General features: G+C 48.0%; 1 protein-coding gene across 1 annotated transcript in view; it reads left to right on the forward strand.

The window, feature by feature from the left end:
• LOC144095556 (uncharacterized) overlaps window positions 1-24,660 on the forward strand; it is a 111,723-nt gene extending 87,063 nt beyond the window's left edge. Inside the window, exon 2 of the mRNA XM_077629249.1 lies at window positions 24,516-24,660. Within this exon, the coding sequence (XP_077485375.1) occupies window positions 24,516-24,660 (145 nt within the window). The remainder of the gene's footprint in view (window positions 1-24,515) is intronic.
• The last annotated feature ends 2,689 nt before the right edge of the window (window positions 24,661-27,349 follow it).

Raw genomic sequence — 27,349 nt, forward strand, 5'->3', positions numbered from 1 at the left:
CGAGTCGAAAACAACGATGTCATCTAAATATACCAGACGAATTTTCCACTTGAGGCTTGCTAGTGCTGTATCCATAACTGGCTGAAACGTCGGAACAGAGAACGGTGCGGAACAGAGACCAAAGGCATCACCTTGAACTCGAAGAGCCCATCCGGAGTAATGAATGCCGTCTTCTCACGATCTCTTTCATCGACCTCAATTTGCAAGGCCAATCGATGATACTTGGCGTTGCATAGCCGGTTCAGTGTGTCGTCGATGCGGGGGAGGGGGTAGACCTCCTTCTTTGTTACGTTGTTCAGGCGGCGGTCATCAACGGAGATTCGAAGTGCGCCGTCTTTCTTTCCCACTACAACAACCGGTACCGCCTATGGGCTGTTGGATGGCTGGATGAGGTCGTCGCGAAGCATTTCTTCGACTTGGTCCCAGATGGCTTGTCATTCTCGCGGTGACACACGGTAGGGGCTTTGACGGAGAGGTCGGGCGTACTGGTCGGTTATAATGCGATGCCTGGCAATCGGAATTTATTGGACCTTCGGCGATGACGGAAAACACTCTCTGTAGCTTCCAAGCAGATTCCCGATCTGGACTTGTCTGTTCCAGGGCAGGGATGGGTTGATGTCGAAAATGGGCGAGTTCTCTTGGTCAGGAGAATATTCTGCGGAAGGGTCGGAGACGGCGAAGGAGTCTCATACGTCGAATATTTCGTCGAAGAAAGCAATCGTCGTTCCTCTGTTAATGTGCCGGTATTTTTCGTACACGTTAGTCAGCAGAACTTCGGCCTGGCCATTAAGGAAATGTGCGAAGCGTCTTGCGACGCTTATTCCTCGTCCTAGAAGCAACTGCATGTTCATGGCCAGGATTCTGGTTCATCCGCTCCTAGTTCACAACGCCGCCACCACGGGCCGCATGAAGTTGAGCTCCTCCTCCTTCTCTTAAATTCTTCCTCCCGGTTTGAGAGAGAGACGCTAGTAAGCTTCGCCCATTGTCCGCTTTGTGTGTCCTCCCCTCAAGCCAAGCTCCTCGGGAGGGGGGCACCCTTCGCGTTTCTGTTTTTTTTTTCCACCCAGCGTGTTCGAAACGGGCTGACTGTGCGGCTCCCCTAGTCTGTTCCTTTACTGCGGTGCAAGAAAAGAAAGAAGTCGGGTTGGGGTTGAAGCGGTGTACACGCCCCGTCTTTGTCCGACTTTGAGGGGCCATTTGTCAAAAACTACTGGCGGTATATATGCACATCACACAAGATATGGCTAAACGTTCCAGAATTGTGCCAAGGCCCAGCTATCACTCAGTGAGTCCAGAGCATAATGCGTGGAATAGAATTTTTTTAGCGCTGCACCCAACTTCTCCGCGTGGGACGGTCTGTGTCTTCATGGTAAATGGGGTTTTGCTGTACAGAAAATCTGATGACTGGTAACAGAACAGAACTAGCGGCCGTATAAGCATCAGTAAGAACCTTGTGTTGCGCATTTGTTTACACGTCAGTGTTTTTATTTTTTCGAAAGAGGTTGCAGTTATAACCTGACTCACCATAATTGTCAAGTTTTTTCGCAACGGGGAAAAAAATTACGGACAACAATTAAGTCTACTGACGAGCTGTGAAGGAGAAAGCTTGCAGCGAGGTGCTCGGCTGCGGCGATGGCGTGCTGCTCTAATGCAATGGCCAGCCAAGCTGATCAGTTCACGCCGCCCGAATGGAAGTTGATGAAGGCGACGATACCCAAACCCAGCTCGAGCCCCTGTGCTTCCTTTTTTCGAGTTGAGTTGAGTTGTCGACAGAAGGACGAAAGGAAAAGCACGGGCTTGCTTACTGGCTCAATGCGGAGCCACGCCCAGCTGCCTGCGTGCTTATAGTAGGAGGTGAAAGATGGGAGTAAAGAGACAGAAGAAAAGCGCGCGCAATAGCCCGTAGGCCACGGGCCAATCCCGGAGGCAGTGCAATACCGGGCTGACCTGTGCCAGAGTGCGTTACGCCAAGCACTCCGCCATACTTTCAAAAATATGCGTAACACCCAAGCCTCAAGGGCCCATATGAGATATTAAGCCAGGTATGTGAATGGCATCCCCCTTCGAAAGCGGACCGGGGATTGAGCCACACCCGAATACTCGATCCTGTGCTTCCTTGCTATCGCTCCCCTTTATATTTCTCCTCGATATCATTTCCCATTCTCCTCCGCCGGCTACAGCTCGGGTGGTTAAGATATTAGATAGCAGTTGCCACGTCCGGCAACATTATTTTCCTTCACTTTTGATGCGAAAGCTTCACTATGCTACCTCGTAACGATTTCGCGGTGCTTACGGTTTTGACCTTCAAGTGGGTGGTGGTGGTAGTGGTTTTATTAAAATAATAGTAAAAAGGAAGGAAAAGATTTTTGCTAGCCCCGGCATCTGCCATCGATACTGAAGCACCTGAGCTGGGGCAGCGGAAATAAAGGACAGCAGGCAGAATGGAGAAATGAAATGAAAGAGGTGAGGGGACAGGAATAGAGGACAGGGGGAGAAGTAATATGTACAAACTATTTACACAATAAGAAATGTATCCAGGTTGTGCGCGTGATTAGTTCATTTTAGAGGAATTAAAGCACACACGCGCACAGCACTCTGTAGGTTACAACTGGAGGGGGGCGTCCAGTTATTAATCGTTCAAGGTAGAACTCGCGGAGCGTTCGGTCACTGCGTGTAACTACCTGACGGAGAACAGACGGGACGTCAAGCCCGTGTGTTCGAGGAATGCACAGAGGCTCACCAAAGTTCGCTCACGAGTGCGCGCACTGCCCTGCGACCACAATAGCGTCTTGATGGAGTCTGGTAGTATGCCCTGCGCCCTATAGACCGCGAGCATATCGCGACGAGCATCGGCGAACGCGGAGCAGCGAAGGAGCAGATGTTCTAGTGTTTCCACTGCACTGCATCCGTCACACACATCACTCGTCGCGATTCCGTGACGCACCCGTCGTTCCCCGGGCCACACGCAGCCAATGCGCGCGCGGAGGATCATTGCACGTTGCGACCGTGAAAGTGCGCGACAGCCGGTGACACTGTCGATGCGCTCACCTCCCGCGATGCGTGGGTCGGGGTGCTGCTTTCGGAGATGGTCGTGAATGGCCGCACGCACGTCCTCCAGCGCAATGGGCAGATCGCTGGCAGGTAGTTGGTGTGCAGCGGTCGCGAGGTCATCAGCTTCTTCGTTGCCGGCGATGCCGCAGTGACCGGGCACCCACTGTGCACGCACGGCACAACCTCTCTGCGCGAGGCGCTCGATGCGCGAACGAATTTCCCGCACTAGTGGGGTACCGCGGCCGTTAGATTGCAGGCGGCTGAGGGCGGCGCGGGAGTCGCACAGCAGAGCACTCCTGGGCGGCAGAGGGCCGAGGGTGAGCAGCAGGTCCAGCCCGAGCCGGATCCCCATCAACGCCGCCGTGGTGGAGGAGCCCAGGAAGGTTGCGTGTTGCTGGCTGTGCAGTCGCAGGGCGGGGATGGTGGCCGCCGCAGCAAGGGAGCAGCTGTCGCGGGCCACTGAGCCGTCGGTGTACACGAGGAGTTGGTCCTGGAGCTCCTCGTGTATGACGGCTCTGGCCAGCTGCTGCACAGCGCAGAGGGGTGTGCTCCGCTTTCCCGCGATGCCGACTATCTCTCGCTGTACCTCCGAGGCAGCAGGCCAGGGCGCGCAGGAGCCGTAGGGGGGTGGGCCTTGGGTCAATTGCTCATACTCGAGCAGCGCCGCGCCCATTCGTGAGCGCGGGTGCGAGCGCATACGCTGCAGCAGCGAGCCGCCGGCCGGTGCGCGGTGAAGCCGGTCGATGTGATTCAGTGCCCTGCGCGCTGCTTGGAGCTCAAGGGGCCACGCTCCTGCCTCAGCCAACGTTGCGGCGCACTGCGAATTTTTGGGCAGGCATAGGCACACGCGCAGGGACTTGCGGTGCTGAAGCTCGAGCTTCTTCCAGCACGGCTTGCGCACCGTGACGAGCGGCAGCGCATAGAGCACCGCCCCCAAAGCTGCGGCATTGTATAGTCGCAGCGCGGCTTGCTGGGAGATGCCCTGGCCTCGAGCGGTGAGCTTGTGCACGGCGGCGGTGATCCTCTTCATCTGCAGACAGGCCTTGGTCGCCGCGGGGCGGAAGGAAAGGCGCCAGTCGATGTCCAGGCCAAGATACCGCACCGATTTACGCCAAGGAATCGTAGTCCCGTCCAGTGACAGAGGCGCAAGGTGCGCGCGCGCGAGCGCGAAACGCAGGCCATGGCCACCGATTTGTCCGCGCTCAGCGACAGACCAAGGCCGCGCAAGCTGACATCGATTGCGGCCAGAGGTCAGTCCTCTCACGGCGTGGTTCGAGCGTCCACCGATATATGTGAGACAGTTACTGCGCCATTTCCTTTCCTCAAAACCAATTTTAGAAACTAACCTTGAAAGTAAAAATTGAAAATTGGCTTTTTGAGAAAGGAAATGGCGCAGTATCTGTCTTTCATATCGGCTGACACCTGAACCGCGCCGTAAAGGGAAAGTGGAGGGAGTGAAAGAAAAAGAAGGAAAAGGTGCCGTAGTGGAGGGTTCTGGAATAATTTAGACCACCTGGAGATGTTTAGCGTGCACTGACATCGCGCCCTATCCACTGAGCCAATGCGGCGGGTTCCCTTCGTGGGTGCGGAACCCACTTCGGAAAGTATTTTATTTACGAAACTTAATTTTTTCTTTTTCTGATTAGGTCACGTGGTTTTTCCAAACCTCTGGGGAGGACAACGCCTGATTTTCCTCCTTATGAGCTGCTATGCTTTCGCAAAAATGAAAATATGCTGCCTTCTACTTACGAACGGCGCTGATCATTTTACCTAGGCTGCTTGCACACAACATGTGTTTCCTGCATTTATACACAAGGATGGTGACAGGTTGCTCAGCGTACAAATTATTGAATAATACCATTTAAACGTGTAACCATTTTCGGGATGCGCTTGTATAGGAATTGTACCTGCATGCACGTGACTTTCTGGCGCCCTAGTTCACTGCCTTTTTCTGCATGTGTGTGTGTGTTGGGCTGAGTGTGTGGGTGTGCGCGCGCGCGCCACGGTAGAGTCCATTGCATGCAGTGGCGCAAAAACGCGGAGCTGCCCACTTGGCTTGGTTAGGAGGGCGAAGGCCGGCTCAGGATGTGAAGCTTTTAAGTTCCATGGCTGATCACCGGCCTGTCTTATGACGTAGGGATAATGTAAACAGGAAATTCGAGAATGTAACATGCAACCAGATCCCTCGGTTTTTTTTTTCATCACATTACTCCGCATGAACATGTCCAGATATCGAGAACCACACGCTCGAGACAACACAGGCTTTTTGCGCGCGTGGGTTTCTTCAACCGGCCTTGAGGAAACGCGCGCGCCCATTTTCATACGACAATAATTCATGTCCCCATAAAAAAAAGACATGCTATGCTTGATGAATCGTTTATCTTCAAGACAGTCACGTTTCCATGCCCGCCCCCCAAGTCCGCCACGTGCTCGTCGGCCATGGCGGCCTCGTCGACGGCGACGTGCGCAAGCAGTCATATCGGAAAAGAGCGGGCTTCCTGCGCACCTATTCGCTCGCGTCAGCCGCCGCCTCATCAACCGTCGTCGGACGACGTGCGAAAATTATCTGGTAGGTCCACATTGGTGGCGGCGCTCACCATCGGGTGAAAATCGCCGGCCTCACGCCGTAAAAACGCCTCATGCTTCCCGGCATTAAACGCTGTGGCTGAGCGGGGTTAAGATACTAGATTACGATACCTGGTGACATGACCAAGCGCCGTCACATGTCCGAGATGGGAGGTGCACTAGCGGGTGGCTGTTGGCTGGTTATACGGTCGAGTGCTCATTGCTCGCCGGGCTAAATGTTACGTCATGAGACCATGAGAAATAGCCTGAAATTTCGAATACAAAATATGCAGAGGACACCAAGCCGCAGAAAAGACCTGTTAAGGCTATAGCATCATACCAACAAGGCGGAGCTAAGTGTTCCCCAAATTTCTTAATTTCAGCGCGATTTCTTTTCTTTGTTCAAAAGTACTGCTCATAGTGCTGCCGCAATGAGGAGTTGTGTAGTCAAGTCATCAATGTTGTACTTTGCGATCGTTATGGAGCGCTTGGATTTTGATGTAGGCGAAATGCTAGTGGTCCGTGTACTGTTCGATTTCAGTGCATGTTAAAGAACCTCAGCTGGTCGAAATTTCCGGAGTCTTTCACTACGGCGTTCCTCATAGCCTGAGTCGCTTTGGGACGATAAACCATGAACCAAAACGCATGGAAATATTATACGGCTTATGGAAAAGCGTGATGAAGGAGATTCCAGAATTATTTTTGGGTGTGACATAATTATGAGGGATCGGAAAGCAAGCATTGCTTTTTCACGTTGTAAGAACTCGCTCAGCGGCAGCTGGAGCTATGATGCGCCAAACATACCTTTTCACGTATTTGAAAGCACTGCCTGACAAATGTTTCAAAGACGCTTAGAGATCATATAACGGCAGCAATGCCTCCCACCCGGTCCTCTTCGTTCCTTCTGTTGTTTTTCGTAACTGATCTAAATTGGGATCCAAGTGGAGACACATCACTTATGTTAAAGCTGAAATTTAATAACGTACCCTGACGCCCGGATCTACATGACGTTACTCACCAGCATGGTGACGTGACTCGATTACGACCGACGCTGAATACCCCCGGGAATTCGGTCCCCTCGCCGTCAACTGTGAATGCTGAGGCGGCCGCAGATAGAACATGCCATCGCAAATGAGAATCTCCAAAAGGAGGCCATATTAGGTACAGGAGTGAAGTTGAAAATAGCGAAAATTAAATGTAGCAATGCGTACATTCAGTTTAACTTCTTCAGCATACCGAATTTCCTAACCTGTTGAGTGTTTTGCTCAATTCTTTGTTCCTGTCCTTTTGTGCAAGTTGCAAAAAAAAAATAACGGTGGTTTAGCTTTGGTTAAACCTGGAGTGACGCGATAGCTACAGCTGCCCGAATGGAACTTGGTCACGTGACCAACAACGTGATCAGCCGCACCACGTGACCAACCACGTGACAGGGTGGCGGCGCATCTACAGGGTGTCAACGCAGCCACAGGGTGGCGGTGCCGCCACCACCACGGCACCGCCACGTTGAAGGCTCGAAATGCTGCCGTAATAATCGCTACAAAATCTCGTACAAAAAATCAAAGCGGCAGTTTACTTGACATGACAGAATACATTTATTATCGCATCACATCATGGCGCAGAAAAAGTCTAAACGATACATTTCGACAGTTTGCTAGAAATACACAATGCACTTATGCACAGAACCAGCTTGAGAAAGTGTCGGTAGTAAATATTAAGTATGGCAAAACTTTACAATTTCTACATAGACGTGTACCACTTGCTACCGCCACACATCACTAGGCTGGTTGTGAGGAAAGGAGGGGTGCAACATTCGCGCTACAATGAGGTCAGCCACATGAACCGCGCCGTTTCGCAGGGAACATAGGCAGCCAAAGGTGCACTGCGAAGGCATTTCAAGCGTGCACTGCAGTAATTATAAAACACAATTGGCCTAATCTTGATGAAACCCAAAAAACACAAAACAACACAGCGTGGCGCGATACAAAAAATATAAACATATCATACATGAATACAGATACAGCGTGTAAATATTGCACATCAAGGAAGATTATCACAAATATGGCGAAGAACGAAGAACATTTACTGCACATATAAGTCGCCACAAGCACAAACAAAGCATTTCACTCTCGTTTAGTCGTACCAGCGAGAATGCGAGTTTTAGCATTGAGTGAAGAGACATAGTAAACCGTTCAAGCTGCAAGTGTGCACATACTGCACTACAAAAATTTTTGATGAATATTTCATTAAAAAAGTAAGAAATGATAAAAACTGAGGCATACAGACTTGTGGAACATCGCGAGCTGGCAATTGCTAATTGCAGGCAATTTTTGCTAATAGAAGTCAAGTCGACTGCTGAAAACATCGTTTTTCTCTTTCTTTGCGAAGCATTTCACGCAGTTTGGGAACTGATTTTACATTCGTTGAAATGCCAGCAGCTTTCAATTCGGTCCGCAGTTCAACCGCGTCCATATCCTCGATGCAAGCGGGAGGTGTATCCTCGCGCTCCATTTCAGGAGCGCTTCGAGCCCTATTTGTGCGACTCTCTTCAATCATACCCTCAACCCAGTATGAACGATCGTGTTTTTTGTACGCTCGCCTTGTTGTTACGTGCGCGCTATTCTCAAGGCGTTTTGCCAGCTTCAGCGCATCGGCGGCCGCATTCCATTTATTGGATCTTGCATGATGCAAATGTTTCAGAATATCATTCTTTTTCTCAATGCCTTCGCTCGAAAACCACCCCAAACACTTGAATTCTTTATGCTTATTTGAGGCATGACAGACAAGAATATGCATATATGGCGTCATTCTTTCAGCCCCGTAACCCTTATGCCCTCGTTCTCCAAGTTCTAAGTACGTTTTATGGAATTTGGCTATTTCTTGCTCGATGCTTTCGCCGGTCGTGTTATGTTCAAAATGATCAAAAATGCGACTAAGCATTTTCCAAATTGAGATGGTTTTTTTTTCTGTTTCCGGGCTGAGTTTTCCAGTGAGCCTCTCTGGCAGCATTTCGAGCAGGCGCTCGCAGGAGTCTCCTTGAATACAGGTGAAATTTTTTCCTTTTCTTTCGTCCTGCCACAGTTCAAATTTTACACCACAGCTATTAATTGCCTGCACAATTGCTTCCACGTGAGTGCTCTTGGTGTTTAAGTTCGTAACTTTATCGCGGTTGTCTTTGTCCATTGCTTCGACAATCAATCCATCAACCAGGCGATTAACGACTCTAATGCGCATGTGTAAAATGTCTGGAACCACAAATGCAGGTTCAATGTTGAATAGGGGAACGACTTTCATTCCGAATTCTTTAACAATGCCGTCCTCCCTCATGTTTTTTAGAGTGCGCAGAAGAGGCGGCTTATTACACTCCTCTGTGTTTGCCCCAGCTCTGCTTCGTTCCTTTAAATTAATACGACAGAAAGGACATGGGTGCCTAGAAGACGCTGACTGCAATCCTTGAACCATGAGCAAGAATTTTAGATCTGAGCCCAGACAGACTATGACGGGAACTTCCTGTCCTTCCAAGCTGACACTGCCCCTTTTCACAACACTGTTAACTTCGTCTACCAAATCCTTCAAACTTTCTCTAATCTGAAAATAGTTTTCAGAGACTTCGACGACTGCGAGCAGGCGATGTAAGGTATGGCTCTGCAGCCTCCGGCTGCTGTCAATCAGGAGAAAAGATAGAGTTGTCCAGCTTGTTCGTGTGCTGACTACACAGCCATCTCCTTCTATTTTGATCAAAATTGGCTGCGACCTGAGCTGTTCTCCTGTCATACCTCTATTCACTGCGTACTCCGCAACGGCCGTTTCAAGTTCGTGCACAAAAGACACCTGAGCGCCAGCTGCTTCTCCTAGGGTTTTAAACACAGCAGTGCTTTCGTCTAGTTTTTGCCTGTATGAATTGATGACACGGAGCGAGGGTAAATTAGGGACAGCTGAAGACATTTTTTCCCAAAAAACATTGCTTACAAAGTGTTTGTCTAAGAGCGCGGTGATTGCACGGGCGCTTTTCTTCTCGGGGGAAGACAGATCCTGATAGTCAGTTTTACCATTACTGCGGTATTATTTTTTGATTCCTCGCTCCACGGAGATTCCGTCAATGTCAGAAAAAGTAATTTTGTGCAGTAGCCCTCGAAGGTCTTCTACAACCAACTGGCATAAGTCCAAGCCATAGCTTTCCCAAATTTCCTCTAGCCCTTGAACTATCACGCGGCCTACAGAATGCAGCTTTCTTCTATCGGTGCTTTTCGAACCTTCCCCGACCCTTTTTCCGCAGTTGTTGAGCAAGCGGCAGTTTTTTGCCTGTGATGATAGGCTTTTGTTTTCTTTTTGCAGCTGAAGGAATTTTGCCTCAAAATCCTGAATGGACTTACGCAGTTCAGAAAGAGACCTCCATTCGCTTCACTTCTTCTTGTAAAGCTTGAATAACGATGTCCTTGATACTGTTATTTGAATTTTGAACAGAACTTTCCTTATCGAAGGGAATTTTTACATGACGCTCTTTTTTAAGGAACCCCTCTTTTGCTCGGCCATTAATTTTTCTGTACTGAGTATCTACCGAGGAGCAGAGGCTTCTAAATCTTGTCTCTACTGCAACCTTTAAACTCTCTGGCATGGACATGCCAAGTGGAATAAAAGATGTTAGATTTCTTCAAAACCGTTTTGTTGCTAAAGATTTCCAGAACTGTCTTATTTGTCAATGTAAATGAAATTGCACATTCAGAAATCTCTAAGCGCAAAGCTCCCGAACTCATTTTTAAGAAATTCTAAACAACACAAATTGAAATGCAAGAATCAATACTATATCGAAAAAAAAACAAAGTTCCAAAACGTTTGCTGGCAACATATATGTGAAAGGCGGAAGGCTCACTATTTCTGTGGGTTAGGTTCTGCATGCAACAACCTTCGACTCAAGGAACATTTGCAGACTTTCCACAGGATAGCCGTTTGGAAAGAGCTTGCAAGCTTTCTGTCGTGTCACAGCAGCCTTCACACGCACTGGGAACTCAATTGCCACTACACTGCCAAGTTTCGTTTCTCGAGTATGCCACCCAAAGGGAAGATTCAGCTTTGAAAAGTCTGACTCATTGCAAACAACCCAACCCCTTTTGAGCGGCCTTCCTTTCCTACTGAAAACCCATCTAAAGATGTCCAGGTCTATGTTCACCTTGACAAGCCCGCTGGATCGACGGCTGTTGGAAAGTTTCTTTTGCACAGCGTAAATTAATTCCTCAGCAGCAGCTTCCAGTCGTTGTGGCGATGGCTTGCTTGGGTGCCTAAATTCCCGGAGACAGGCGCCGTTCAGATTTTTTCTTGGTTCAACGGAGCAATGCCACTTGGAATATCCTTTCCATTTTATAAGGTATCCCTTGCTCTGTAAAAAAAAGATGGCATGGTGAAACATTTAGCGCAAGAAAACTCACACACGCCGAGGAACGACAAAACGAAGCACAAGTGAACCAAAGAAAAGACAAAGGAAAGATATGTCACTACGAAATGAAGAGCCAATGAACTTGAATGGTAATTTATGCAAATGTTAACATATCCATTTGTGACTAAATGAGTGCCTTAGAGGACTTAAGTTACTGGGGATTGAAGGGTTTGCTCAAAATCTTGACCGCGTTATCTACCTTACTGGACTCAGGCTGCCCGCTTAGCGCGAAAAAATATATTTATGAAAAATGCTTTGTCTCTGGCATCATCACTAAGTTTGGAAGTCGAGTGTTCAAAACTGGCGGTAGTAGTAGTAGTAGTAGAAAATATTTATCCATAGAAAGGTAGGATAAAGAGGTGGGAAAAAACAGATTTTGGGTGGAGTCCTTATTTCAGGACCCCAAAGTCCACCGCAGTTGCTCTTGCTTGGGATATCAGGCTACGCTGGGTCACCAAATCGGAGCTGAGCAGGGCAGACTCCCACTGTTCCTCGGATTGATGTTTGTCTAGTTCGGGGGGCTTGCTACCGGAGCAGCCCCATGTTACATGGTATGTTGTTGGAATTCCGCCACACAAGGGGCAGATTCCGTCGTATCTATCGGGAAACATGATATGGTATTTGTGTAGGTTTGGGAAGGTGTTCGTCTGTAGTTGTCGCCAGCCCCTCGCCTCTGCCGCCGTTAGCTTCGAGTGTGGTGGGGGATAGACTTGCCTTTGCGTTCGGAGAAGGAGGAGGCGTTCGCCGTACATAGAGGGAAGAGGGGTGACGTTGGGGAGGTTAGTCGCTCGGTTGGTGTACCTCGAGCTAGACTGTCCGCGGCCTCGTTTCCCTCGAGCCCCTCATGCCCAGGAGCCCAAGTGATTTGGTGCTTGCATGTGGAATTTTTAACATGTGGGGTAATCAGAATGGGAGCGATGGAGTGTGGAAGTCTGCCAGTGAGGAAGAGCCGACACGCCGACTGGGAGTCTGTAACAATTTTTAGTCCGTTTCGCGTGGTATCGCCGTGCTGGATGGCGAGACCGATTGCGGCCGTTTCTGCTACTGTGGGAGAGCAGTTGCGTAGAGAGGCGCTGGCGATTTCCTTGAAGTTGGTGTCCAAAACTACCGCCACCGCGTTCGTGGAATTGGGGTACATGGCTGCGTCGACGTATACAGCATTTCGTGCATGTCGGTGTCTGCGGCGCAGGTAGTCCACTCGCGCCTTTCGTCGTCCCTTTTGTGAGTCCGAGTGAAAACTGGCGGTATACCAATTGCGGAGACATTTTGTTATAGGAAGTCTCCCTTACTGCCGCGCTTTGGGGCCTCCTACTGTGCAATTTTACCAATTTCTCTAACACATTTTAGTCAATGAAAACCTAAAAATCTAAAGAAAACGTGATCAAGACACCTCTTATGTTTATATTCCTCGCAGCTTATTTATATGCAAGCTAACAACATTTTTTCAAACATCAATAAACAAATGCAAAAGAAAAAGGTTTGAATTTTTCTGGGCTCTCTTATACAGATAACAGCAGTAACACATACCAGGTGTTACAGAGAAGACTAAGTCATCATCAAAATTAAGCTTTCTCGGATTAGCTCAGCTAACAAAGCGAAAGTCGTCGGCGTTCATTGTGTTCATTGGTGATGGCGTTGACAACTTTCTTGGTGATTTTGTGGAAAGGAAGGGCGCATATAACTGGCCACCTGTGTAAGTGGGCGCCTCAATAGCGCTTTGAGGTACGTGATGGTGGTGAGAGAAAGATGTGGGCTGCATGCATTAGCGCTGACAACGTTGTGGCAGACACGCGGCACTGCAGCAATAGGCCGCAGCCTGACCAACCTCTCGCGATCAGCCATTAATTCAAATGCCACCTGTCAGGGTGGCAGGTTGGGCGCACTGCTCATCCAGTGTGCGGAACGCACTGAACGCTACAGACGCTAAGCCGCGTCTGCTTGCACGATACATCACAGCTCTCGCTCTCTAATAAGGTTCAGCAGTAGTTGAGCAACAGCTAATATTTTTTTATCCAGCTGATATTCGGCTAGATAACGTGGTCAGGCAGCAGCCGCTGCACGGCTGTGGAGCCCCTGCGCAGAGACGGCGAAGACTAGGCTTGGCGGCGCGGCGAAGTCACTTGCTGGGTTGCTATGGCAGCGGCGCAGCAAGGACGTTCAAGATCAAACGTGAGGTGACGGCGAAATCGCTCCGACGAAAGCAGGAAAAGCTTTCGCTTTTAAAATATGGATTTTGCGGCATAGTATACCAGTGCCCGCAAACTGTAGCTAACCGGTAGTTACCTAGTAGTTAACAGGCAGTAAACCGGGAGGAAGCTGGTTTACTAATTCTGATATTAACTTTTAACTATTAGTTAGGCGCCTAGTTGCAGTTAGAGGTAGGTTAATAATATCGGTATCAGTTTTTAGAATTTCGAAAACGCGATTACCCTCATCGCAGTGGCTCGACAAAATTTGGCTACATCATGCGATGGCTCAGTGGTTAAGGTGCTCATCTGCTGAGCCGGAGTACCCGGGTTGGCACTCAACCGCAGCGGCTGCGCTTCTATGGAGGCGAAACGCAAAAGGCACCCATGCGCTGTGCAATATCACTGCACTTTGAAGATCCCTAGTTGGTCGAAATTATTTGGAGCCCTCCACAACGGCACCTATTTGTTCCTTTCTTCTTTAACTCCCTCCTTCATCTCTTCCCTTACGGTGCAATTCGGGTGCCCGCCGAGATAGGCGGGACAGTTACTGTGTCATTTCCTCTCCTCAAAAGCCAATTTTCAAGAACCAGTTAGCGCCAAAATACATGCGCTTTCGAAAGCATGCAAGCAAAGAAACCTTTCCAATGCGCGTAACTAGTCGAAACAGCCAAATTTTGTCGATCCATATTGCCAAAGGTAACCATGTTTTGGAAATTCTAAAAACTTATATGGCTATTACTAACTACCGGCTACAAATCTAAAATTACGACTAAGCGCCTAACTGCAATTGTTAAAAGTTAATTAATAAAATCTAGTTAACCAGCTGTACGGTTAAAACGATTCACCGGAAACAATTCACACTGGTAATACTGTGCCTTAAAAGCCGTATTTTAAAGCCAAAACGCATATTTTTGAAACGTCTTCCAGGTAACACCTGGTATTCAGAGTCGCTCAGCTAATGCTAAGGAAAGCTTGAAGAAACAAATGTGCGCGCTGCAAATATTCTGCACTTGCAAGGTTTAGGTTGTCATCTGTTCTATCCAAACATATTGTTGTGCGCTTATTTTTATTAATAATAATTAATAATTGGTTTTTGGGGAAAGGAAATGGCGCAGTATCTGTCTCATACATTGTTGGACACCTGAACCGCGCCGTAAGGGAAGGGATAAAGGAGGGAGTGAAAGAAGAAAGGAAGGATGAGGTGCGGTAGAGGAGGGCTCCGGAATAATTTTGACCACCTGGGCATCTTTAACGGGCACTGACATCGCACAGCAAACGGGTCCCTTGGCGTTTTTCCTCCATAAAAACGCAGACGCCGCGGTCGGGTTCGAACCCGGGAACACCGGATCAGTAGTCGAGCGCCCTAACCACTGAGCCACCGCGCCGGGTGTGGCGGCGTCGTTTTGAATGCAGTTCGCGTCGTGGCCGCGCTTGTCATTTTTTGTGGCGTAGGTGCAGTGAGTGTAGCGTATTCATGCGGCGTAGCAGGTGTAGCGTCTTCGTGGGATGTGGTCGGTGGAAGATCTTCGGCGTTTCGCTCGTGAGCAACCTCACCTCCAGAGGTTGCTGTCTTTAGTTTCCCCTGCGGGGGCTGGGAGACCTTCCTTGTACCACGGCTCCGTAGCTGCGGCGTGGAGACGCAATGCACGAGGTTGACGGCGATGGTGAGCGCGAAAGGCGGTTACTCGTGTATTCTTCTTGACACAGGTGCTCGCCGATTTCCTGCGGACGTTGGACGAAGTTTGGTCGTGCGGCGTCAACGGCAACTCCTTGAAGACCGATAAATTGGTACGGGCAGGGACGAAGAATATGGCCGGCCTCACCGCAATGGAAGCATAGCGGCCGGTTGTCGGATGTCCTCCAGGTGTCGCATTTCGTTGGGCTTGAGCGTCGCTCATAGGCTGGGCGGGCGGTGGCCGGGAGGCGGAGGCTGGGAGGCGGCGTTCGGGAACAGGTTCTCCATGTCGGAGAGTACGTAGAGGTTGTCGTTTGGGCTGTGGAGTGCGTACTGCAGCGGCGTAGGCCATGGATTGTGGTTCTGGGGCCGTCGGTGTGCCAAGTGCCTTTTACACTTCTTCCCGTACCACGTCCACGAGAGTCGCTGCTTGTGGCTGTGGGGAGGATTGCAGTAATCAGCGTAGCTCGTTGCGGACGATTTCACGGATCACTTCCCTCAAGTTGTCGGTGGTGGTGGTCGTCGTGCCCGGCACATTGCACAGAGAGAGGAAGGGCGGTTTTACTGCCGAGTCCGGACGTCGAGGGTATTTTTGTGATCGTGCCGGCTTCTTGCTTAAATTCGTCGACTGTTTTTGGCAGCTGGCGGACGAGGCTGCCAAAGAGTTGTTCCTTTACGCAGCGGATAAAAGCCGAACTTTCTTTTCCTCGGTCATCTGCGGGTCAGCGGAGTGAAAGAGGCGCTTTATCTCTTCCACGCAACCACGGACGGGCTCAATCAGAAGCTGGATCCTGGACTCTAGGAGTCGTTCGGCTTTTTCTTTCCTCATGACACTGGTGAATACCTTCAAGACTTCCTTCTTGATTAGCTCTCATGTCGTTAGGGAACACTCGTGGTTTTCATACCACGTGCCTGCTGAGCTCTCCAGTGCGAAAAAGACGCGCCGTAGTTTCGCCGCATCATCCCAATTTTTGAATGATGGCACGCATTCATATTGATCCAAACATTCTTCGGGGTCTTCGCCTAGGGATCCATTGAAAGTTGGCGGCGCCCGCGGCTGCAGCATGATCGGGGTCGACATCTTTGCCGAGGTAGTGGTCCTCGCAGCGGAGTCCTTTCGCTCTCTGGTGCAGTCCGGCAGGGTCCCGAACTCAGGCTGTTCTCTCTGGAGATATCGGCTGGCTTGTTTGTCTGCTGTCTCATCCTCCAGTGCTAAGAGCAGGAGGCTGGCGTCCCGACTTGAAGAGGGCGTCCAGAGGAATATGGAAGGCTACCAGCACCTCCACCAGATGTCACGTAGTGGTGACGGCAGTCGACGGAGTGATGAAATCGGACAAATTTCTTCTAAAAGAAAAATGTTATTGGGGCTAACTTGCACACACAGTGGACTGAATCACTCAGCGGCGGCGAAGCGACAAGCGTGCTCGGTGGTCGTCGAACAGAATGCCCGCCGCTGTCGGCCGTGCTCAATTTAAAGCTGATAGCAAACTTCCGAGATAAAGCGTGCAAAGTTACTAGAACATTTCGGAACAACGTAGAATCAGCTCTGCCTGGCTGCGATCAATCGAGATAAATCTAGTCGCGTCTTGCGTCACAAACAAAGCAATAAAGTGGTGTGGCGGCAGATTTGAAAAACGAACAAACACTGCAAATATTCGCGGCAATATATTTTTTTAAGTGTCAAAATAGTAAATAGTTTCCAATAGTGACCATTCTGTGTTTAAATCGGCTTTAACTAACTTGATGGTAACATAGTACATGTAATTCTTGCGCCCTGCCGTTTATTCTTTTCAGCTTATGTGGCAGTTAAAACAGACCTGGTCTGCGTGGTATGCTTGTTTGCGTGGTATGCTTACTTTTATGCTTACTTTTATTCTTTGCTCATAATTTCGTGTTAAATGACTGCTAATTTGTTTGATTGTATTTGCTGTAACCTACTGATTTGCGCGAGCCATATTCTTGTTCACATTTTTGTGTTACTTGTTACTGTTGTTCCTTTGTTATTTTGTCTATTGTACCCCACTCCCCTCTGTAATGCCCTCGGGCCGTGAGGGTACTGAAATAAATAAATAAATAAATAAATAAATAAATAAATAAATAAATAAATAAATAAATAAATAAATAAATAAATAAACGTACAATCAGCTCTTCAGCGGTGCAATAAGAGCACCGGACGCGATATTCTGAGGGCGTTGTTGTTTGGTTTTTTGCTGCTTTACAATTAATTTCCTTTAGGCGACAGATTAATCGAAGTATTATTCCTCCATTGATTGGCACTACAAATTAAAAATATAGAAGCATTCCCCTGTGCACCTTCGTTTCGGCGACTGTTGGCTTGCTTCATACAACTACGTTTGTAAAACGAGCCGCTCAATCCCTTTACCTTGTCTGCTATTATAATATATATATGTGTGTGTGTGTGTGTGTGTGTGTGTGTGTGTGTGTGTGTGTGTGTGTGTGTGTGTGTGTGTGTGTGCGCGCGCGCGTGTGTGTGTGTGTGTGTGTGTGTGTGTGTGAATTTCTTTTTTCATTTTTTAATTTGAAGTGCTGATAATTCGATTAATCTGTCGCTTAAAGAAAATTACTTTAAGGCAGCAGAAAAAACAACCATGCCGCCGCTGGGATCCGAACTCTCGACTTCCGAATATCGCGTCCGGTGCTCTACCAACTGAGCTACGGCGACGGCTTTCCAATATGCTGCTCTCGTGAGTATTTACGTTTATTAACGGGTAAGCAGACTTTAAGAGTGTTCACCAGCGCCACCCTCGTCCATAGCGGCGGACGTAGCACTTCATGTATTACCGCGAGTGTGACGTGGAACGCCATCGAACGGCGAGGGCAGAAACTGTGCGAGAGCCCACTTATGCTACCTATGGCATCAACACTGCCAGAACCGAGACCCTCGTTAAGCTGTTAGCAGGCGAATTAAAGTAAATGAGGGGCTCATTTGACATACATGTGAAGGAAGCTAACAGTCACCGAAACCAAGGTGCATACCGGAATTTCTAGATTTTTTTTAATTTGTAGTGCTGATCGTTCATACTTCGGTCGAGTAAAGAAAATTAATTTAAAGCAGCAGAAAAACAACCATGCCGCCGGTAGGATCCAAACCCAAGGCCCCCGAATATCGCGTCCGGCGCTCTACCAACCTCAGTTAAGTGAAAACCCATGTGACCTGGTACCCAAAGCTGCCTTAGGGAATTTAGATGGAGCGAAATCGGGAGCTTAAAGAGGCATAATGCCCGAGTCTCAGTGGCTGAGGATAATGAATTGAACATGGACAAAGAGAGTCCGTCATAACCACGACCTTTGAAACGGCAGTTTCTAATTTTCGTAAGACTAAGATTACTGCTAATATTTCAGCCAGATAAATTGGAGTGAAGTCAGGAAGACGGAGAGAAAAAGACGAACCCAGTGGAGGCGAAAAAATTCCAACACCTGCCTTTTCCCGATCCTGCGAGGCATCGGTAGCAACAAGAACATTACCGGAAAAGCACCTTAGGTGGTCCTGCAACAAACCCTGAAGAAGCGGAAAGGGCTCAAGCTTTTCATTCGATGGAAAAATGTCATCGAATTTAATCTGGACAGAAGATGAGTTGTTATACATTTGGCGGACATCTGTGAAATGAATGTTTATGGGATCAAGGAGGGACTGCACGAAACATACCTGCGGAGAATGAAAACGAGACCAGGCGTACTAAAAAGGCGGAATTTGGACTAAGAATTGTTATACCGGAGGGGTGAAGAGGTTAGTTGCACAATTTTAAAAATGTTTGAAATGTTAAAAGGCGAAACCTAGCTGATAACGATGGCATTCGCGCCTCAAGGTGCAGAGCAGTGTTGGCGACATATTTTGGAAGCCCCAGACAGAGGCGCAACGCCTCACGCTCCAAATGCACAAGAGGGCGAAGTTTATAGGCAGGAGCTCCTGATACTAATCAGACCCGAACTCCAAAATCGGGTGGACGTACATTTTATAAGTCATCATAAGCGTATGCCTTCTCATGCCTGACCTAGCACTATAAAGCCTGCGCAGGATGCCAGTGGCCCGAACTCCTTATGCAGAAACTTGCTCAATGTGTGGTCGCCAGGAAAGCGTAGAGTCGTATATTACTCCGAGATACTTCACCGTCTGTACTTGAGGAATTACGTCATTTCTATAGACCAGGCAGATATTTACAAGAAAAGATACCGGAATTACTAACAATGCGCATTTCTTCACATTGAGGGACAGATGAATCCTTCCTAGCGAGTTGTCAAGAACATTGAGGTAATTTTGCAGGGTTCAACAAATAGTGTGAATGTCACCTGCTGATGCAAAAAATGCAATATCGTCGGCGTACACACAAGCTTTCACATTTTGTATGCATGGAATTGAGCTTAAAAAATGTTAAAAAGAAGAGTTGAGATAACTGATCCTTCCGGTACACCTCTTGTCTGTTGAAATCTCCTTGATGAAACATCATTTTGGCAGGAATAAAATTCCCTATCTTCCAAAAAGGCAGCAATCCAGGCTACAAAATGGATTGGAAGTTGAGTTCCTGTAATCTGAGTAAAAGAGTTGAGTGCTCTAAGGCAGTCGTATGCATTACTGATATCCAAGGTGACAAGCGCAGCAAACTGATTTCTATTGCGAGCTAATTTAATACGACTCTCTAGGTCAGTATGAGCACACCACATTGAACAACCCGGCCTGAAACCAATTTGACACCGATTCAAGAGAGCATTTTGCGAAATGAATGACATGACACGGCTGAGAACGACCCTTTCGGACAATTTCGCTAGATTTGATGTTAATGAATAGGGAGTATGTGGTCTAAAGTTAAGCCCCCCCCCCCCTTGCTTTTTAAGCAATGAAACTATTTCAGCAAGACGCCACTCATGAGGTATCCAAGGACTAATGGAATGGTTAACTAGAGCCAACAGGTCTTCGGGAGATTCATTGAACAAAATTTTGATCATAGATGAAGTGACCTTATCGGAGCCAGGAGCCGCTGGGGAAAAGCGCAGAACAATTTGCGACAGCTCAGGCATAGAGACATCGTTGAAATCACTTGAGGTGCATGTGGATATAGCAGGAGAAGGTAGAGCAGATGTAAAGCGAAGATCTAGGCCACACGCAATATCCTCTAAGGCCTTTGCGATGCCAGCAGGGAACTAAACGAGGGAATCAATGTTGACAGCCGGTGGAATCACCTTGTTGTGCCTCATGAAATTAAACAAGTCTCGTTTATTTCCTGATTGCGAAAGGAAATCATAATGATGTATATTATACTCCTCCTTTGCACGGGCGACAGTGCGCCTAAATGTTGCTGCAACATACTTATAATCCAACCAATTTTTTGGGCATTGATTGATGAGAAGTTTCTTCCAAGCTGCTTTCCGTCGTCTGTATGCACGCGTTCACTCAGCATTCCGCCAATTGTTCGCAAATGCACCCTTGGTTCCCTTAACCAAAAATTCAGACTTTTGCCTTGCATGGTCCAGCACTGAACATAAATGTGCAGCCTTGCTTTCGGCACTTGTCTGAGCGCAAGGGTCTGAAGTGATTTGGAGGGCTGATTTTAGCGTGTCTTTAATGCAACTGCAATTTATTAACGTGCGCTGATGTCGCTCAGGAACAGCGAATTTACTCGCAAACTTGAAACTAATTGGGAGATGATCACTGTTTGTTGCACAGTCAACAGGCGCCCAAGACATAACAGTGACGCCTGGGGAGGAAAAAGTTAAATCCAAGGCAGAGCGGGATTGACTCCGAACAAACGTAGGTAATCCGAAATTGTTGCAGATCAAGTTGTCAGGAGCCCAATCAAGAAATCTAGAACCAAAGCTGTCTGTTTTAAACCCCCCCGTCACATGGTGCGAATTGAAATCTCCAAGTAATAGAACCTGAGATCGGCTACTAGACATGAGTGAGTCAAGAGGCCGAGTGTCACGCACACCAGACGGGAAATATGCATTAGCTACCGTAAAGGGCTGTTGACCTGGGACGCTGAGGCCAACTGCACGGATTTCACATTCATTGTCCACATATTGGAAAGAAATGCATGCCCTGTGGCAAAACTTTGTAGAGATGAGAATTAACAACCCTGCCCCCTGTGATTACCGGTCAAGCCGGAACGGACGGTAATTTTTGAGATGATAATTGAAACTTGTAGTTAGCAAAGTTACCTGTAATGCAACTAAATCTGGTAGAAGCTGATTGCATATGCAGTTTAAATCTGTTGAAGCTGACAATATAGATCGGCAATTCCACTGGAGTACACTTAAGAAGCCTATCTTGGCGGGAGTGCCACAGCCGCAACTGCCTTTTCAAGAACCCTAGCCTTAAGAATATGACTTGCGTTACTTTTCTTTGTGTTCGACTGGGGGCAATATGGACCAGCAATATTCAAAGGAGACCCATTTCGCTTCTGGGCGCGGAGATCAGACTCCATATCCACACAGTTCATAGAGGATGCGTCCATAACGATCTTCGGAGGAGAGGCTTGAAAGGTCTTTTGTTGCTCAAATTGTTTCTGGCCCTCTGGAGCGGAATTGATTACCACAAAAGGAGGAGCAGCTTTCAAAGCCAAAGAAGGCAAGAGCGGAGCGGTGGGCATCTGCAGCATATTGGTCATCTGGGTAGCTATTACCTGAGAAATGCACGTGGAAACGGCTTCCATAATTCGATCGATAGCATTTGCCTTAGCTTTCTCAACTGCCGCTGTAATAGCCTGGGACCAAATGACATCCATCATGGGTGAGCATTTGGCGGCCACATTAGAGTAGCCTGAGGCTCTCTCCTTGACTGCCGCAAAAGCTTCTCTCCGCGTGCATCAGCGCTTGCCTATAAGCTCGAGCACCTAAACTCTTGTGCTCATGCAGGACTGTCAGGCGAATCAGCAGGGTGAGCACCAATACACAAACATTTCTCTTGCCGCTCGGGACATTCCTCTCTGCAATGACCTTCCCCACAAACACAGCTGCGTAAGGTTGATTTGCAGGCTTTGCCGCTGCGGCCAAATCGCCAGCAGTTTTGACACTGAAGGGACCGAGAGTCAAAGGTATCTACGCAAAATAGCACTGGCCACACCTTAATATCTGACAGGCCGAATTTTCCTGCAAATGTAGCAATGACGGACTCTGCAGGAATGTTTACTCCGTCAACCATCCTGCTGCATCGATGGACAGCAATCACTCCTGCAGGCGAGAGGTTCGCAAGCGTTTCCACAGGGCTCAATCGAGAGTCGACCCCTCGGACCAAGCCCTTGGAACATGCTAGATGAGGCGAAATGAATGCGCTCAGTGGGTGGTTGGCGAAGGTCGTACACTTTAGCAGGTCTTGAATACAGTATTTATCCGGCCACATGCACAAAATACCACCCCTGCCGAACTGCCGGACATCAGTAATGCGCATGAAGTGCTTCAATGTTGACTGAAGAGCCGCCTGTGCTGCCTCCGGGTTGTTCAGTCGGATAACGCCTCCATCGGAAGGCACTAAAGCGACCGGAATGCTCGAAACAACACTGCGGAAAAATAAATCAATTGGATGCTGGTCTTGAGGAAGAGATGCCGACCAAGGGGAAAACCCCTGGCCAGGAGAAGTAGACACTAAGCTATCGTCCCGCGCCCAATCACCCCAGAACAGGAGCAAGCTGGCACAGACAAAAGAATGAGAGATTTAGCAAGCTAGCGCAACACCGCCTGGTATTTAGCCGCGACCCCGCAGCAAAAAAAAGCTTGTCCTCCCTTTAGCCAGAGCCACAGCGCCTCGAGAGCCAACCACCGCTTCGTCGTCGTCTCGACTAAGCGTGGAGGCCGCGGGGCGCTTTAGGCACGTCGCATTATTCGCCCCGCGAAAGCAAACATCGTCTCGATGTTGAATGGGTTAAGTGCAGGGAGAGAAAAAGGAAAAGAAACGAAAAATAGGGGTTAGGTGAGCTCTACATCTGGCGCTAGTTGAGAGGTGGGGAGTGTCAAGTTCTCACTTGTGGTAACGTGATAAAGGTACGAAACACAGCGTGCACGCAGCGCTCAGTCTTGCGAAAAGTACGGTTTTAGGCGCACTACATGGACGACTTAAGGCCGTTGACGCTGACGGCCAGCGACCACAGTTCCATCCGGAACAACTTCGTAGTTGACGCTGTTCAGGAGCGCAAAACTTTGTACGGGCCGAAATACCTATTGAAAGCTTTTCGCACAACCGCTTGCGGCGCACGGGTGTCCACACCCATACATGGTCACACGGCTTGTAGTGCACGTCCCTGTGCTGAAGGTTATAGTGACAAGCATCGACGGACTGCTGGTCAAATGTTGATGTTCAAGCGGGCCAGCTGACGGGCTTGCTCTGCTTGTTCCACTAAGCGGCCTGTTTCAGGTCAACACTTATATAAAGCAGTCATCTTATATTTCGGAGAGACTAGACCACGCGAAAACTATTAAGAGTTATCAATGCCGCATTAATGTATTTAAGTATACGTTTTTCCCTAACACAATTCTGGACTGGAATAAGCTTCCAACTGATGTGGTTTGTGCACCTTATTTCCAAAGTGCTGTTGAAATTGTGATCTGATGTATTTCTTCCAGGTCTCGTACGTTTTAGACGCGCTGTGCCGATATATGTTACGTATCTTTTTAGTCTACTTATAGTATTGTTGTTACCTTGCTGACATGTTTCCCAATATCTTCTTTGCATGTGTTATTGTATGTAGCTATATCCCCCCTACAATAATGCCTCAGGGTCGCTGTACGTATACTTGCAATAAATAAATAAATACCTCTGCATCGCCGTACGGGAGCATCGCATTCAACATCTTACGGACCTCCCTGCCATAGACGAGAAGGAACGGGGTAAACTGGGTGGTTTCCTACGTCGCTGTATTATATGCCAAAGGTGACGTACGGCAAGATCTCATCCCACGTTTTATGTTCAACGTCAATGACACCGAGATCATGTCCGCTAATGTTTCGTTGAACCATTTGTTACACCATTGTTTTGGGGATGATACGCTGTTGGTGGATGAGCTGTATGGCTAAGCGTTAAGACGTTATGTAAGAGCCGAGTTGTAAACGCCTTGCCTCGGTCAGTAATGATGGTCGATGGGGCGCCGTGTCTAAGCACGATGTCGTGCATAAAGAAGTGGGCAACTTCGGCGGCAGTACCTCGCGCAAGGACCTTCGTTTCAGCGTAGCGGGTCAGGTAGTCTATGGCGACTACGATCCGCTTGTGGCCAATTGACGAGATAGGGAATTGCCTCAGAAGGTCCATGCCGACTTTGTCGAATGGTATTTGTGGCAGCTCGATGCACTGAAGCCGTCCGTTAGGCTTGCGCGCCGTTTTTTTTTTCGCCGCTGGCATTGCCGGCATGTCCGTACATTACGCTCGACGCTTGAGGTGAGCTGGGGCCAGTAGTAGTTCTGCCGGATTCGGCGGGAGAAGGTGCGTGTGCATCAAGGTGACCGGAAGTCGGTTCATCGTGGCAGGCAATGAGAACTTCATCCCGTTAATCAGATGGTATGACGAGCAGGTAAGTTGCCGAACTGGAAGTAGAGTTCTTTTTATAAAGCACCCCGCTCCGGTGGCAGAGCGATGATAGCCCTCAAGCCAGGTACCGTGGTATCTCAGGGTGCCCACCTTCGAGATGATCTATGAGCAGACGTGGCTCGGCGTCGGCACGCTGTCTGGAAACGAGCTCAGGCGTGCTGACCTCTTCCAGGAAGCTATCGTCGCCGATGGTGTCTTGTGGGGGAGGTTCGACGGGAGCGCGTGACATGCTATCAGCGTCGATGTGTTTCCGGCCGGACTTATAGGTGACGGTGAAATCGAATTCTTGCAGGCGTAATGACCAACGTGCGAGGCAGCCGCAAGGGTCCTTTAAATTTTTCAGCCAGCACAGCGAATGGTGGTCGGTGACGACGCAAAACCGTCTGCCATACAGGCATGAGCGCAACTTAGCTGCTGCCAGACTACCGCTAAACATTCTTTTTCGGTAATAGAGTAGTTCAACTCAGCTCGCGACAGTGCGCGGCTGGCATAGGCAATTACTCCGACGACGCTGTCTTGACGCAGGACGAGAACGGCGCCAAGACCGACGTTGCTCGCATCCGTATGTACCTCGGTGTCGGCATCTTCGTCGAAATGTGCTAGGATTGGCGGCGATTGGAGTCGGCGTCGTAATTCGTCAAAGGCAGTTTGCTGTTCATTTCCCCAGGAAAATGATGCATTATCCCGGGTTAGGAGTGTCAGAGGGCTGGCAAGCTGGGCGAATTTTGTAATGAAGCGACGATAGTAGGAGCACACCCTTATGAAAATGGTCTATAGACTGTCTATGGACTTTTTTATAGACTCTATAGACGCCCTTTAGACTTTGATTTACTTCGTTAGACAGTCTATAGACAATCTATAGAATAAGTCTATAACAGCTCTAATTTTCTTGTGTCTATAGATGGTCCATAGACTACCTATAGACTAAAGTCTATAACAGACAATTTTCCTTTGTCTACAGACGGTCAATAGATTATCTATAGACTAAAGTCTTTAACCGCCTTAATTTTGTTCTGCCTATAGATGGTCCAAAAGCGTGGCTTTTTGGGCTTGTTGGTGCATGATCAAGCAAGAGACTATAACGCAGAGTAGGCAGGACACAGAAGAAACGAACAACACGAGCGCTAACTTCCAACAAATGTTATTTCACACATGCAACATAAATATACATCAGAGACACGTCATCACCAGTGCTAACAGTACCGTTGCCTCAGAAACAAGAGTTCTTTATCACATAGAAAGATAGAGGGAGTGCTTACACATGTCTCGCCCGAAGCATTTATCATTTCAGCTTCAATTATTAATCGTGTGGTCATGTCGCTACTTTTTGCTAGCACAGCAGTTTTTTTCAAAAATTGGTTTGCACGTTTTAGATGCGCATGAACGAATGCCGTTAACAAGTGATTTCTCTTTGCCGTTCTTGACGTCGCGTGCGTGTTCCATCAATCGCTGATTGAGGCACCTTCCCGTCTGGCCGATGTAATGGCACCCGCACGATAACGGTATTTTGTATACGACACCTTCAAAGCATGTCACATACGGCTTCTGATGACGAGTCGTGCATCCACGTGTTCTGTTGTTGCTGGTTTTTCCAATCTTGCACAATGAGGCAAGTTTCTTTGGTGCCGAAAATACGACAGGTGCGTTAGCGCGCTGTCCAATTCTTTTCAGATTGTGAGAAATCTGATGCAAATATGGCAATACAACAAAGCGCTTCCTTTCACCGAGCATTGAGGCCGGTTGGCATTGATCTTCGTTCAGTTTTCTTAGAAGCTTCTCGGCAATAGACACCTGAACATCGTCGGGGTACCCAGCATCAGTCAGCCTTTTGGTCTGCTTCTTAAAATTTTCATACATCCTGTGCGCACATGATTTTCTCAGGGAGTTCTGAAAACACATGTTGACTATGGCTCTTTTTACTACTTTGGAATGTGCAGAATGATAGGGTAATATATGCTTGTTACTACGAGGCTTGTAGGCCCAGCAAATATAACTAGAATGAAAGATGAATTTGAGGTCTAAAAACCTGATAGAGTCATTTACTGGAAATTCAGTGGTTAAAACAAGTGTTTCAAAACAATCCTTCATGATGGATAAAATGCCTACGGCCTTTGACTTTAGTGAGCGAGAGTCAGTGTTAACAAGGATTGGGAAATCATCAACAAATCTAAAGATTTTCACGACGTCCTTTCCATTAAGGCGACTAATAGCAGTCTTGTCAAGTTGGGATAGAAGCAAGTTGCTTAAAACTGGGGCCAAGCATGATCCGATACATATTTCAACTTTTTGAAGGTACGGTTTTCCTTTCCAGTATATAAAGGTTGATTTCAAGTAAAATGCTAAAAGCTCCAGGAAGTTGGCCACTGATATACCCGCCGCGTTTTGGAAGGCAACACATCCGAAATCTTCAATATAATCCTCAACGCAGCAAAGCACCTTGTCATTTGGCAACGAATAATATAGATCCTTAATATCCACTGAGAACGCGTTAATACTTCCTTCATGCCAGTTCAGTACAAACTCTATGATTTCACCATAATTCTTAACAGCAAAAGGATCGTCATTCCGTAAAAGGTTCAACTTTTCTTGCAAATACATGGAGACAGTTTTCTGCCATGTGTCATTTTCAGAAATGATAATCCTGAATGGTTGTTCCGGTTTATGCGTTTTAACGCTGAAAAACATGTCTAGAAAATCTTTCTTTGACTCACCTACTAATTTGGCGAGCTTAGAAGGTCGATGGTCCGTAGAATATCTGTAGACTAGTCAGTAACACAACTTTTCTTTGTCTATAGACGGTCAATAGATTATCTATAGACTGAAGTCTATAACTGCCTCATTTCCTTCTGTGCATAGAAAGTCTATAGACCATCTATAGACAAAAGCCTATAGCAAACATAATTTTCCTTTGCCTA

Source organism: Amblyomma americanum, chromosome 6 (assembly GCF_052857255.1).
Source record: "Amblyomma americanum isolate KBUSLIRL-KWMA chromosome 6, ASM5285725v1, whole genome shotgun sequence".
Lineage (NCBI taxonomy): Eukaryota > Metazoa > Arthropoda > Arachnida > Ixodida > Ixodidae > Amblyomma > Amblyomma americanum.